Genomic DNA, 14,442 nt, shown 5'->3' with positions numbered 1-14,442 from the left:
TTGCAATTCTGGTTTTATGATCTGTTAGCAAGCAAGAACTGCACAGGCATGTCTGTACTGTCATGTTAACTCTGGACCTCGTTACATGAATGGGAGAGGAAGTGATCAGTGTTTGATGTACGTGGTGTGGGTGCAACTGGTCAAGCCACTTGTCCCTTTGAATGGTGTCTGAACCTGACCCCCTGATTATACCTTATAAACACAATTAAGGAAAGCAAATTCCAAAGAATTCTTGTCATTACATGTTGAAGGGGATAGAGTTAACGTGCTGGGGGAAAAGATCACAAGAAGTGCAGAATTAAATTATGATCTGAACAGTGATGTTTATTAGGTTTTTGGAGGAAGTAGGACAGACAAAGTGAGATGGGAGGGATCCTGCTCTGAAGGAATACATCATGGTTTCTACTTGAAATAAAAAAAAAGAAGTATTGTAGGTCATAAGTGTTTTATCAGAATAAAGAGTCTTCCAGACAAGATGATCTTTGGCCAACTGAAGCTTTTCTGAAATGGAAGCAGGAAGCTATTAAATGTAATGTAGAGCATGTGTCTCAAAGCATCCCTGAAATGCCTGGCAGAGGTAATCAAGGTAATTAATCTCTGCTATGATATTAATATACAGCATTCCTTTTGGTTTTCTGCAGCTGAAAAGATGTTTACTGTTGTTGGATAGACAGTAATGGAAATACCAAAGTACTTACAAGATAATCTGTTTAAAGTTGTGTTGTAATTATCTCCCTGTGCTATCTTTTTTTCTAATATAGTTTACAATAGGAAACCATAGGATTTAGAAAATCCTAGAATTACAATTCAGTACCTTGATGAGCACTATATGATATCCAGCTCTTGCCTTAGTTTTTCCAGAATGTGAAGAGAAACATTATGATGTATGTGTGGGAGGGAGGATAAGGACTCATGGAAGTAATCTGCTATTGAATTCATGGGGGAAAGAAAATCCCATTGCTTGTTGCTGGAGAGCTTTCCAGAAGAATAAATGTCAATACTGTATGTCTAACAAGATACCCAGCATTCATGTTCTCTGTAATTTAGGGAAAGTTATAGACATTAAAGACCAGATATGTCAAAGAACGTTTATTATTCTGGGCATGCAATGGAAGGCAAGAGTAGTATTTAAAATTGGAGTGATTGAGCCAGAGGCTTTCTGCCCAGATATTCCCTGTTAAAATATGTCTGTTATGTTTTTAATCCATAAGATTAACATTACTAGAATTTCTCAAATTAGTAAATTTTGTGGAAGTACCACTAGGTAATGAAATGGTCAGCTTCAGTTCTAGAGGCCTTTCATTTTGTATGCTTTATTGTGGGGTGTAGGTAATAGAGGTGGGGGAACTGTCATGACATTTAAACAAGAGTTAAATCAAACCAGAAGCTTTCAAAGAGGAAGAGAGACGGAGAGCATTACAAAAATGTATGTAAAATATTTCCAGATCTCTACATAGTAGATATGAGTCAGTTTAAACAGTAAAAGTGATCCTGCATGCCTTCCAACACCAGTTACTTTAGCTTGCACAGTATTCTTCCTGGTTGTGATCCTCTGTGAGATGCAGTTTCAAAATGCAAAGATATAAATGGAGAAGAGAATGGAGTGGAAGGTAGGAAGAAGCATGACTATACTGCTAATTAGTTTGAGGGCTTCATTATCTACATCTATTTTCATTTCTACAAAGTTACAGCTTAGGTGTAAAAGAACAGTTGAAAAGAAAATAAACTTGTGCATGATAACAAATTGCTTCAATTAAAGGTTACAGTGGTTGGCGTGAGCTGGCTGCTTTGTGTGGTTTTCCAGAGTGGACTCAGCTGAGCTGCTTGTTGAAGGAGTCAGATTGGCATAAGATTTTGGCACTGGGTATAGATCAAGATTTACTTTCACAACTGTCTGCAGTTATCTATAGTGGGATTTTTTTCCAAAGACATACAGCTTGCATAATACCTTGTAGCAGTTGAACATGTTCGCTCAGCGGTGTCTTTAACACATTTCAAGATATTTTCACCTACTTTGCTTTTCCTTGAGATCTTGAATTGTACTATGGGGGGTTTGTTCTTTGAAGAGAAGATAATATAAAAATTAGCATTTTATATTCTGAGTAACTGCATTGTTTTTCCTTCTATTCAACTGATTTTCATAGAATGTTCACCTATCAGAGATACCAATTTAGCCCAACTAGTAGAAAATTCTTTTTGATGTAGAAATGTCAGATTTTAAATTCTGGTGTCTGTTTCAAAAGGTGATCAATCAACCATTAAAGTGATGGTCAACCACTGATCTTTGGGCATAGTATGAAACATAATACCCTAATTAGAAGGAGTGGTACTGGGCTGCTTCGTACATGTCTGTAGCAGAGAAATCCTTATGGAGCTAGAATCCTTTCTTTCTGTTTCATTCATTTACTCCAAATTTTAAGTAAGGGATTTTCTTTTGTCAATATCAACCAGTGTGATTGTATATTTTTGTCCTTCAGTTTAAAACCTCAATTTAATGATACATTAATGAGATGCAACTGAAGCTAGTTGGTGAAATCATCTTAGCTGCTAGAAGTTGTTTAAGCAAATGTTTGATGTCAGATAATGTAAAAATGAATGATCAGGCTGAATCAAAAAGAGAATAAAGTAATTTCTATTAAAACAGAAGCAAAGCCACAAAAAATACAGATGTTCAGTTTTGTGTTCTTAAAACTGACATGGATTGCACGCTGTTGATAGCATTTGCACTTCTTTCTTCTGTGAGTAGAGCTCTTACTTGAAAATTTTCAGTCTCTTTTTCAACTTTTCAACTAAGGGACCTTGTCTTTTTTTTTCTATTCAAATAGCTATCCTTTTGATAGGATGCTTTTCCATATCCAGTAAATAAAATGAATAGTCCACAGGTGTCTTTCAGCTCATCTTCTAGGGATTTCTTCTCAGCTCTACATTTATCTAGGAAGTTTTGCACTACAACAAAACTTTCCAACTAAAAAAAGAATTAAAAGGGGTCAATCTGTAATTTTCTACTTGCTGCCTATTCACTTCCTTTCTAAAAGAAATGCCTCACTTTCTAAGTCCCTGGTTATCAAGTACCAAATCATCACTGAGCAGATTTGGAGGGTGAACAGAGCATCAAAATGGGTGGTGACACCATTCTGTGAGAAGGGTCAGTGGTTGGAATGCAGGCAGTCTCTCTTACAAGTCTGATGGTGGTCTGAGTACTTTAGGGAAATGGGATGAAAAACAGTTGCTAGTTCTCCTCATGTTCCCTGTGAGGATGTTGGTTTTTATGGCAGATGGACAGAATTTCTTCAAGAAGTACTAGAGTAGTGTAGGTCATGGCACTGAGCATTGCCTGAAAGCTGATGTCAGTAATTCTCCTCAGTGAAGGTCTGGAGTAGTGACCACTTGAAATAACCAGTTTTCCTGCTTGCTTTCCTTGAAGTAAACAATTTTCCTTCTGTCTTGCTTGCTGAAGGCAGAGATAATTGATAAGGAAGTAGTTCAAACTATCACAGGTCTGTTAATGAATGAGAAACAACTGGAATGGATGCTTGCTCAGGCATGATAACTCAGGGAAGAACAAGTATAGAACACTGGACAATTTTGAGGGTAAAACATCTGCTGAGCTTTGTGTCTGTCAAGGACAATCTCATGTTTCTGTGGCTATTTTGTGTAGTTTAGGTAATGGGGCTTGTCTGTGGCCCAGTCTTCTGTGGCAGTTTGCCTGCAGGATATACTAATTCTCTGAGTCAGGGACCACCCAAGCACAGTGCTGTTCAAACAGTCCCAGGCTGTGTTTGGTTGTTCCTGTCTCACCATTGTGGGTGGGGGGTTTGATAAAGAGAGCACCAGGCTCTGTCTCACTCTCTAGGTTCTTCCCTGTCTTTAGGATGCTCAGAGACACAGACTTGCTTCATGCTTTCCTCTTTCTGATATACCTGATGTAGATTTAAGGGCATTTGGTAGGGGCAGAATTTCACCTACTAGGAATTGCAGCTGGTGAAGTCCTCTTCAAAGGCAATGACAGAGTTCTGATTTTTTAAACATGTATATGATAGGATTGAGGATTTCACCTAGCTACAGATTTGCTGATCTTTCTGAAATTAAATTATTATTTAGTCATTAATTATGATGTGAGAGAGACCAGTCTGAAGTCTAAGAACGCTCTTGCACATCTTTTTTATTTATTCAAGTCTGTGTCAAATACAGCCCTTGGTGGCATGGCATGGCTGACACTCCAGTGTATTTCTATAGCCAGCACTATCTGACCCTGTGCCTTTCACTAATGCTAACAGTCTGGAACTTTCTGCTTGATTAAGTCTTCAAGCCATCTCTAGGACATGTGTTTGGAATAACTTGAATGAGTTCTCAAAATGCTGTTAAGCAATATCTTTATGGGCTTTGCATATCAACATCTCCATTAACTTGCTCAGTTCATTGCACACTGCTTACTGTTTGAAAAGAAGCCACACCCTTTATGAATTCTTCTAGAGAAAATGTTACAAAACATTCTGTAGTAGAATTTCTGCTTAGACAGAATCCTTAGAGAGCTTTTAGGCATCAATAAATAAATGCTCCATGGCAGTTACTTAATTCTCAAATAGGAAACAACAGATCTGTGGAGAAGAGGATCACCCAAACTGGAAAACAGTTGACAGTAGTGTTCTATGGGATTTTAAGAGTTTTAAGAAATTTAGATTGATATTTGTTGGAATGTTTGGATACTGTGCTGTAGTTTATTGATGAGAGTAGAGCACAGGATTTTTCAAGCTGTTTACTCATATCAGTATGTAATTGCATGAATCAGCTATTAATAATTTCTGCTTTGATCTTACACATGATGGTAGACATCCTTTTAAAAACAACTTTACTTCAGTCAGAGTAATGGAGCACAGAAAGAGTCTGAAATTTGCAAGTGGCTTTGTTGGCAGTCCCAGTGGCTTTAATTCAGTCCTAGGGCACTAAGTGCTTCAGATGGGTGGGCAGTGATGCAGTTTGCTTGGAACTGGGATATCTCTGGGGGAAAAGGGAGCAAGGGATTCAGGCAGATGTAATATTTGCATATTCTTTCAGTAACTGAAAATGTAACCCTCATTTTTAATGAACAGGGAAAGTCTGTCATTTTGGTTTCCTTGCCAAGTTGGAAGCTCTCAGTGCCCCTGGTAGTGTTGCAGTTGTCAACTTTTTCTTTAAAATATTTGTACTAAGTTTGTTTCTAAAGCAGAATAGATGTTAGTATAAATATCCCATTTGTAGGTGTCTGGGGTTTTTTACTGATGAACTTGTGATTGATTGATTTGATCAAATCTAGCAAGTACTGACTAATGAATGATGGAAGAGTCAATAAAAGGCTAAGTTCCTTAAGTTTGGGTTGAGTTCTTGTCAGTTTGTGCTGCTGGATTTTTTCATAGCTGAGTTCAGCAGGGATTAGTATTCATCAGTACCTGTCACTGCATTCCCTGCTCCTGTCAGCTTTCCCTCTACACAGTCTCTGGTGTGCTGTGTTCAGAGCCTCTTCTCAGTGTTCAGGTAATCTCCAGGGCTGTGGCATCTCCTGATGCTTTGATCAGCACTTACATGTGTAGTAATTTATTTCAGCATTGTTAAATCTTTTGCTCACCAGTCAAAGGCAGAGTAAAAAGACAAAAAAACCTGGACCCCGAACATGTAGAAACGTGCTTCCAAAGCTGCTTAGCTATCAGCTCTTCAAATCAAGTAATGCTCATCTCCCTCCTCAACTCCTCAAAAACCAAGCCTACAAGCAAAACCCAAGCAGACACCCCCCACTCCCTCCCCTTTCCCTGCCAAGGTAACCAGAGTAGATGAATTTCTCAAAATGGCATTGCAGAACATGAGGCAAAACAAAGATAAAATGTAATGGTCCTGGCATGATTGCTAAAATGATAGGTGTGGGGCTTTCAGAGCCTTGGCTGCTCTCTTTTGAGTGTCAGGGCTTGAAAGGTTTTCTCATTAGCTTTTATGTGTTTTCTATCAACAGTGAAACAATCCAGGCGGTAGATATCTGAAAGGAAATTTCTGTTCATAGATAGTTGAAGTCACTATTCATTAGTAACATGATTAAATAGTGATCAGACTGCTTTATATCTAGAATGTGCTTTGTGTTGTGTTACGGTGATTCATTCTTATTTTCATGGTGGCTGTCTGGTGTAGTACATAGAAAATCTCTATAAAATCCCTGTAGTGTTGGCAGTTTTCAGAGATTTAGGTAAGAAAGACCTAATTGATGTCTTATATATTCTTGCATCCTCCCTACTGATACTTTTTTGTTGCTTGTGGTGCCTCTTCTGTGCTGTTCTCTGCCCTTCAAAGAACTAACACATAGGAGGAGCTGATTTATTCTGTGCTGGGAAGCATAAGCTCTTTGAAGAATCTATTCAGTTGCACAGTTGTTCAAAATGACCACTATTTGAAACCTATTATTTTTCTGATCAAATAAATTCTGTATAACACGGCAAAATATTTCATTAATATGACATTGCCTTTCTGATTCTCATTACTTTCTTTGGGCTGTAGGGCAGCAGTGCCACTTTGGTTTCAAAAGCTTCTTGCACAGATGTTGGAGAGAAACTGAAGAAATATATAAATAAGTGATATTGAGGGCTGTGCTGTTGTAGTTGCTGGAGTTCATCTGGGCCACAAAGCCAAAGCAGTTCCAAGGTTTTAATTCATAAATAGCTCCTTTTGTCACCTAATGACAAAAGTTAATATATCAAACCTTGTCCATTTCTTACTAATAAAACAGTATTGGGAGAGATGGAGAGCTGAAAAGACACACACACACACACACACTTGAGGTGTTGAAACTCACCTGAACCTTCCCTGTGAGACCATTTCTCCAGGCAATTTTTGCAGGGCTGGCAGTGCCACGTGGGGGTCTGACCCAGAGGATGACAGAAGCCTTCAGCAGAGCAGAGATGCTCTACTTCTGAGACCCTCTAATTTTTCTTTTTCTTTTTTTTTTTTTTTTTTTTTTTTTTCTTTTTTGTTTTTGTGGCCACTACTTCAGGAAAAAAAAGTGAAAATAAATGAAAGGAAATAAAATAAATTTATTAATTTTCATACTTTTAAAATAGTAAGTATTCAGTGAATGGGTTTTCTTTTATTTTTTTTGTATATGTTGAGGGGGGCTTAGCTCAAGATCTTGCACAGTCCTCAGCTTTGTGATTTGAGAGGTAATTGAAGAATCTGTAATATCCCATTGGTTTGATCACAGCTCCTGCTCATGACATTTTGTAATGAATATATTGCTTATAAATAACATTTTGATTGTATAAGGTTGTAGAGAGGTAATTACACAGCTGAAATGCATTGGCACTAGGCCAAAGGTTAAGCACTTTCCACCATCCCTCCTAAATTGAATAACTTTACTTTATGAAGTGTATCACCAGATACTGTTTTCATTACTCTTAGAGGGCAAATTAAGGTTAATAAAAATCCATTTGCGATTACCCATATATGTGAATATTTGTATTTTTAGAACTTTTCTTTGTCAATTATATTTCTCACTGACTGTGTTTATGTGAATACAAGTATGTAGGTCAAGGCTTCAGCTCATGTTTCTACAATTTCAAACTCTTTTACTTGTCTTCGACAGATTTCCTCTAAACTGGATTGTGAGACCCTGCAAGGTTTTTCAAACTGAGCAAAACTAAGTGCACTCCTTCCACTAAGTTGTGGTTTCTCATGTGGCCCAAATCCCACTATCTTGGTTTCACTTGGCCCACATAGAAGCCATTTGGCTCATCTGCTTCAGTCCTCAAACCCAGTATTTGTATATCCTTGTCTTTAAACTTTATGTTAAATAGTGTATTCTTAATATAAGGAATCCCAGTATTTTGTTAACTCTTCAGCAGTCTGAGAAGCCCTTTAGTAGAGGTGAAGGTGGGGGGAATGGGGGGAATGGTTTTCCATGTTCTGTGATAAATTAGTTATATGTATAATCTGAAATAGCACACACATACTGGAGTCACCTCTTCTCATACTCTGCTTTTACAACATTATTCTCTTGCGACAAGTGTCCTCTTTTCACTCTGCTGCTGCATGCCCTTCCCGTCTTCCTGCTTCCCAAGAAAAAAGGTTGTTTGTCTTCTCACTTGATACCACAGCTGTTTCTGCCTCTTAGCATAAGAAAGAGCAGTATAAGAAATGGCCTAGTGTATGGGAGTATTTACCCATGTTATTTACCCGTATTTAATATATATAATCTTTCAGCTTCTGTGAGGTTCAGAGAATTTGTTTTTCCAGAGATGGCATCTTTATCACTTGGTGGACTTTTTTTGTTCTGAATTTGAATTTTAAAAAATCTGTGTACTGACTTAGCAGAAAGAATAGCTTTGGGCAGAGTTATCCTATTGGCAACGTTTTGGTATCATTTTTAAAAGAAAGGTGTTTTTTCCACCCCAAAAAATTAAAATAAGAAATTAGTAAGGTGCTTTTGTTAATCTTAACATTAAATGAAAACATTTGTCACAAACTAGTTAACACTGTCAGTCTATTACAATGCAGTATTGAAGAACAAAACATTAAAAAACAAACGAGAAATAATTATTGGGAATGGTTGGAGGTAAAATACATAAAGTTGCCACTTAAAAATATATGCAACTTGCTAGGCTAGGCTTGTTTGTTTTAGGAATTTTTTATTTGTTGAATGAAACAGTGTCTGAGCAACTTTTCTCTGCAGGTCATTGACATGCCAGAACACAATCCTGGAGATATGGGAGGAACAATGAGACTGGGGAAGAGGAGGACTGTTTTTAAAACAGAAAATTCTGTTTTAAGTAAGTTATTTTTCTGCTCTTATGACTTTTGGATAGGAGCTCTTATGCCTTTTGGATAGGAGCTTTGTAACATGGAAAATCAAAAATGCTGTAATCTTAAGCAAGCAGTTAGGTGGCAGCTTCCCTGAGCTCATTCACTCTGAGCCTGTTATTTACGTTTACTAAGAACTGGAGTGGAAAATAAGAAATGAGAGGCATCTGTAACTCCCAGTGATACTGTCACTGAAGGTCCAGTGCTTTTTTAAAAACAAGGAGTAAAATGTTGAGAAAACTGAAATTCTTTTCATGGCAGTTCAATTCATTATGTTCTTGGGAAGGTCAGAGTGCTCTCTTCCTGTTTTGTAGCCTGATCCTGAAGTAGTCCTGTTTTGGGAAAGCAAAGTACCTATTGCAGGAAAGGAAAATTATTTGCTGTAACAGGATGCTTCAGATAACATAATAAAAGCAACCAGAATATGGAAAAAATTATTTAATTAGATCTATGTGTATTTTAAAATTGAAGTAATACTTGTCTCCTGTTAATCAGCCTATTATACAGTAGTAATGTATATGATGCTGCAAAAGTGTAAAAAGCAGTTGCTTGTCCATTGACTAAATATGTGTGTATTTCTTATATTGCCCTGCCCCTGATATTGTTCTGAGGTATTGTCTATTTAGCTGTGTTAAGCTTAAGGAATGTTTCCTTCTGAGTACTTAAAAATTACATCTACTTCAGCAGGAGACCAGAGTGTAATACCATATGCACATTTAATGAAAAATCTGCAATTCTAGAGATGCCCATACTAGTGATCTAACTAGCCTGGGTGATACTTTGCCTATGTCTGATAGAGATATGCATATTACAATGTACAAGTTCTTGTGTGACCTAAACACTTTTTGGAAAAGTTAATAAAAATTAACATGTGTTGTAACTCTTGACCAATATTAAGAGTTGTTTAAATCCGTTTAGATCTTTGGAAAGAATAATAAAAAGCTATGGTAGTTTAATCAGGAAATCTGATTTCTTTTTCTTATGCTTTACAACTTGGATGAAAATAATAGTTTTGAAAAGGTGGTCCCTTAAAATTAAGACATACACCATTTTTTTGGTAAAATGGCAGTACTATTATTCTACAATTTTTGAAGATATTCTTGTCAGTTTAGTTCATGTACCAACCCCCTAGCAAGAGAGTAATTCTCATGACCTTAGTGTAAATTGAGAGCAAAGTTTGGGCCATGATTATAAGTAAGAGGTATGATTGAGATCTGGTTTACTGCATATCTCAAACTTGCTCCTTGTTGCTGTGAAATGCGGAGTGTTCGAGATGACGCACAGAAGACTGCCAGAGTCATTTGGGTAATGAGATCAGGAAAACAGAGAAAAGCAATATTCTCTGTTCTTTGGAGGTACTATGCCAGGTGCCTTGCATAATCTATTAAAATGGAACAGATGCTCCTAAAAGGCTTCCTTCCCTGCATCTTTTGTGTGCAACTGTTGTAAAGCCCTGAAGGGATTTTTTCATTGCTGGTTCACTCAGACTTTTTTCTTTTTTGAGCTTTACAATTTAAATTAGTTAAAGTGTGTTTAGATTCTAGTTTGCCTAAGCTGTTTCTAGTTAAGGAATGTTGAATATGAATCTGGAATAAACTCAGGTAACAGTGAATTAAAAGAAACGAGTCATCACTCAGGAAGAACAGAAAAACACAGTGAGATGAATAATGTCTTGTTGTGTTTAACAAGTATTAAATGTGACTTCTTTGAGGTTTAAATTACAAGGAATAATTGTAGCAACTATTAAAGCTACATATGGGCTTTTAATTTCTCTTTTGTTGTGTATTCAGGGAAGCTTTATGGTGATGAAATATTTGTAGAGGAGCGACACAGGCATCGATATGAGGTAAGCACTGTCCTTTGTGTGGGTCCCCTCCCCTTATGCAAACATCTGAGGTAAGGTACCTGAATGCTTTCAGAGTACTGTCATTCAAGGAGACACACTTGAGGTGGACTCCTGGAGTTATCTCTGAGATAGTTCAGAAGGGATCTGACTCCATCAGTGTCTCAAAAGGGTTTTGAACTCTCAGATATGTGCATGCTGTAACTGATTCAGACAATATTAACCTTCCTTAAAAGGGAGGAGAATGAGATGGTGGCAAACCTGCTCAAAGTTTGGATGGTAACTGAGTGGTTAAAACATCATCAAGGAAATGAGACAGAGCTCCTCAGTTTGAAGGAAGAGATGCATCATAGCTTTTGTCATAACCACTGAAATTCAGTGTTCGAAGGGGAGGTCAGTGGGCATCTAGTGGGCCATTTAAAAAGGAGGAATTCAGGCTGCTTGGTTTCAGAAGAGCAGCAAACAAAAGGCACCCTGGCTTTAATTTTTGAATATTGCATAGTAACTTTTAAAATTACTGATTAATCTCTTTATTTAATAAAAATGTCCACTTCTACAAATTTATGCCCAGGTTGTTAAAACAAGAAAGCAAAAATTCCCAACCTTTACCCAATTCTCTTCATTCTTGTATGCATGTAAAAACCATTGCAATTGACTGCTCCTGTTTGTTAAATCCAAAAATTAAAACAGAACTACCACTGTTATTGCTTTCAATGTTTCAGGTGAACCCAGAATTGACTCACTGCTTTGAAGAGAAAGGTTTGAAATTTGTTGGCCATGATACAGAAGGGAACAGGATGGAAATTATTGAACTGGAGAGTGAGTGTCTTACTTGTTTGTAATACTTATTGCATCTGTTAAAACTGTATGAACTATAAACTATGAACTATAAACTATAGGTTGTTGAATGGCACATAGACACAATATTTAGCTGTCTTAACAGCCAAGGTCATTTTGGGGGATAGTGCTAACTCTACTTGTGTATTACAATGGGTGAAAATTCAGAGTAGGTTAGGAAAAGTCTTACACTTGGCAAGGACTGTGCATGTATCAGATTATGTGGGACGAATGTGGTTTTTTTTCCAAAAGTTCCTAAGTCTAGCTCAGGAGGATTTGACTATGTAGAATCATTGAGTGATTTGGGAGGTCATATAGTCCAACCTTTTGCTTCAGCACAGGGCTACCTTCAAATATAGGTCAGGTTCTCCAGAGCTGTATCAGTCAAGTTTTGAGTACCTTCAAGTATGCTGTTGCTTGGACTTCAAACCACTCATGACTGTTCTTTGAATCCAGAAGTCTGGCCATTTTTTTAACACACTTTGTGGTCTACCCATAGTCCACAGCTTCCAGCTTAAAGGGTAGGAAACCATATGAAAAGCTTTGCTAAAGTCAGAATTAAGGAAAGCCAGTGCTCTCCCTGCATCCAAAGACAGATTCTTCTCAGGTTTGTTCTGCCAGTCTTCCTGACCTTCATGTTCTGAAGATCAGGAATTTTCTGTGGATCCTTCTTTTTGTCTTGAAGAAGGGCATGGTGACTGCCTTTTTCTAGTTATCAGAGACTTCTGGCCTTTATAGGTTTTTATCTATATGCCAGTTTCACAGTGACATTGCCCTGCCCCCTAAGCACCCTCAAATATTCTTGGTCAGGTCCTAGTATGTGTTTCATTTTCCCCAATTTGCGTTTCATTTATGAAATGTGTATATATCCAGTATACACAAAGTATATGGCATTACTAGAAAGTCTGGGAAATGTTCATCCTTGGAGCAGAGACCTTCAAAACTTGACTAGACAAAGCTGTCAGCAACATGATTTAACTTTGAGTTTGTCCCTGCTTTGAGCATATTGTTCTGAATAGACATGCATAAATAGATACTGGAAACCAAAATACTATGAAAATAACATGATGAATGGAAACTTTGTGACTTTTCCAATTGTGCCACTTTCCTCCCACCCTTACATGTTGGTACAGGTTTATTATTCAGTTTTTATGAATCAGAGGATGACTTTTCCTTAGTTTGCCCTACTGAACTTCTGCCTCTGTTGTCAGTTGCTTTTTGTGGAAAGAAGTTCTCTGCTGCCTCACCCTTAAATTGACATGTGCTGCTCTGGCTTCTGGACACTAGTCCGAAATCTTCAATAAGGTTTTTTCCTAAAAGTTTTCTACTATCTTCTTCCTACATTGTGTAATTTTTTTTGATGTCTATCTTGTAGATCACCCATATTTTGTGGGAGTTCAGTTCCACCCAGAATTTTCCTCAAGACCTATGAAACCTTCACCTCCATACCTTGGACTGTTGCTAGCAGCAACTGGGACACTGAATGCATACCTGCAGCGTGGATGTAAATTGTCCCCAAGGTAATCTTTCTTTGTTGCTTGCCTGCAGCTTGACAGTCACATTTTCAGAGGGACTATCCCATCCTTCAATTCAGAAGCCCAGAAGAGGAAAAGGAGTTCTTCATGTATTGATTTACTTGTGACTGTGTGGGCCTGTCATATACCTGGGTGTAAAATAACCTGTAAGCAGGAAGAACAGTTCCTAACTTCTTTTTCAGAGGCTATTAGGGCTAAAGCCAGAACCCCACATTACAGTCAGAAAAAAAGTAAAAAACCATTAATAAATTCAAATGAAAATAGCAGCCTCCTGTGTTAACTTCCATTGACAGTAGCTTCACAGGGAAAGAGATTTGCTAGAGGATCGAGCAATGAAGTGAAATTTGTATCTAGTTGAACTTAAATGATGATAACAACAACAAAGAAAGCACTGATTTTATTTTGCAGTAGCTAAATAATAAATACTATCTTTCAGAGACAGGCCTGAAATAAAACAGTTGGAATACCTTTAGATTTACAGAAGGATTTGGATCTTAGTCAGAACTGGATGGTTCGGCCAAAACTCAGTCCTTGGTCTCTTGGACACAGAGGCTCTGGTTTATTGAATGTGCCAATGTTTTTTTTTTCCCAGGGTTAACTAATTCTTGTTAATTTCAATGATATTAATAACAGTTAAAATTTCATTATAATAGCAATAATAAAGAAATCAGAGGAAACCCTTGGGCACAGTAACAAAAAATGTAAAGTCATCATAAAATGACTACATAATAACATTGAACAGATCCAACTCTGGCATGTTGGCTTTTCCTCTAAACAAGACACCAAACTTACTAATTCTGTGGGTTGGGATTTTTTTTTTTCCTGAGTCTTGTGTTCTATTAAAATAATATCTGTTTGTTAAGAGAGAAATAGAAATTTTATTCAAGTTTGAGTAGTAATGGGAAAACAGCCAAGCCAGACCAGACCAATCTGTTGTGGTTCCCTACTCCTTTATGGGTATCAGTTTTTATTTACTCTGCCCAGTTGTGCAATGACATACATACAAAGAGAATGAATTTCTGATCTGGAAACCACAGCTTGATTGAAACATTCCTGTTACCTTAGGCTGTTATTGTTAGAAGCAGTCATAACATTAGCTACCTGTTAAAAGGTGTGCTGGTGCAATACACAGATCAAATTTTTGTGGTGCTTGGCAGGGCAGAGTCTTCCACCACAGTGATCTTCAGCCTTACCCTCTTGGTGGGCACTTCCACATTTCATCTTGCTTCACAGGCCCCAGTATCCTTTCTTACACTGCTTTATCCCATAAGTAACCCTGTTTATTTCTCTGAGATGAAGAAAAATTACTTTTTAAAATGAGTGATCTGCATGCATCCTGCTAATTTACATCCCTTAGTGTTATAACAACTATGCTGTCTAACCCTGACCTAAAGTTTCAGCCATTACTGAATTTGC

General features: G+C 37.4%; 1 protein-coding gene across 2 annotated transcripts in view; it reads left to right on the top strand.

The window, feature by feature from the left end:
* Positions 1-14,442, top strand: part of CTPS2 (CTP synthase 2) — a 59,431-nt gene that overhangs the window by 34,882 nt on the left and 10,107 nt on the right. For both annotated transcript variants that reach the window (XM_041399702.1, XM_041399701.1), the window contains exons 14-17: positions 8,684-8,780; positions 10,602-10,657; positions 11,377-11,473; positions 12,867-13,011. In XM_041399702.1, the coding sequence (XP_041255636.1) occupies positions 8,684-8,780; positions 10,602-10,657; positions 11,377-11,473; positions 12,867-13,011 (395 nt within the window). The remainder of the gene's footprint in view (positions 1-8,683; positions 8,781-10,601; positions 10,658-11,376; positions 11,474-12,866; positions 13,012-14,442) is intronic.

This window comes from Onychostruthus taczanowskii, unplaced genomic scaffold, assembly GCF_017590055.1.
Source record: "Onychostruthus taczanowskii isolate IOZ18803 unplaced genomic scaffold, ASM1759005v1 scaffold17, whole genome shotgun sequence".
Classification (NCBI taxonomy): Eukaryota; Metazoa; Chordata; class Aves; order Passeriformes; family Passeridae; genus Onychostruthus; species Onychostruthus taczanowskii.
The sequence above is the reverse complement of the archived record's forward strand: the minus strand, read 5'-3'. Positions and strand labels throughout refer to the sequence as shown.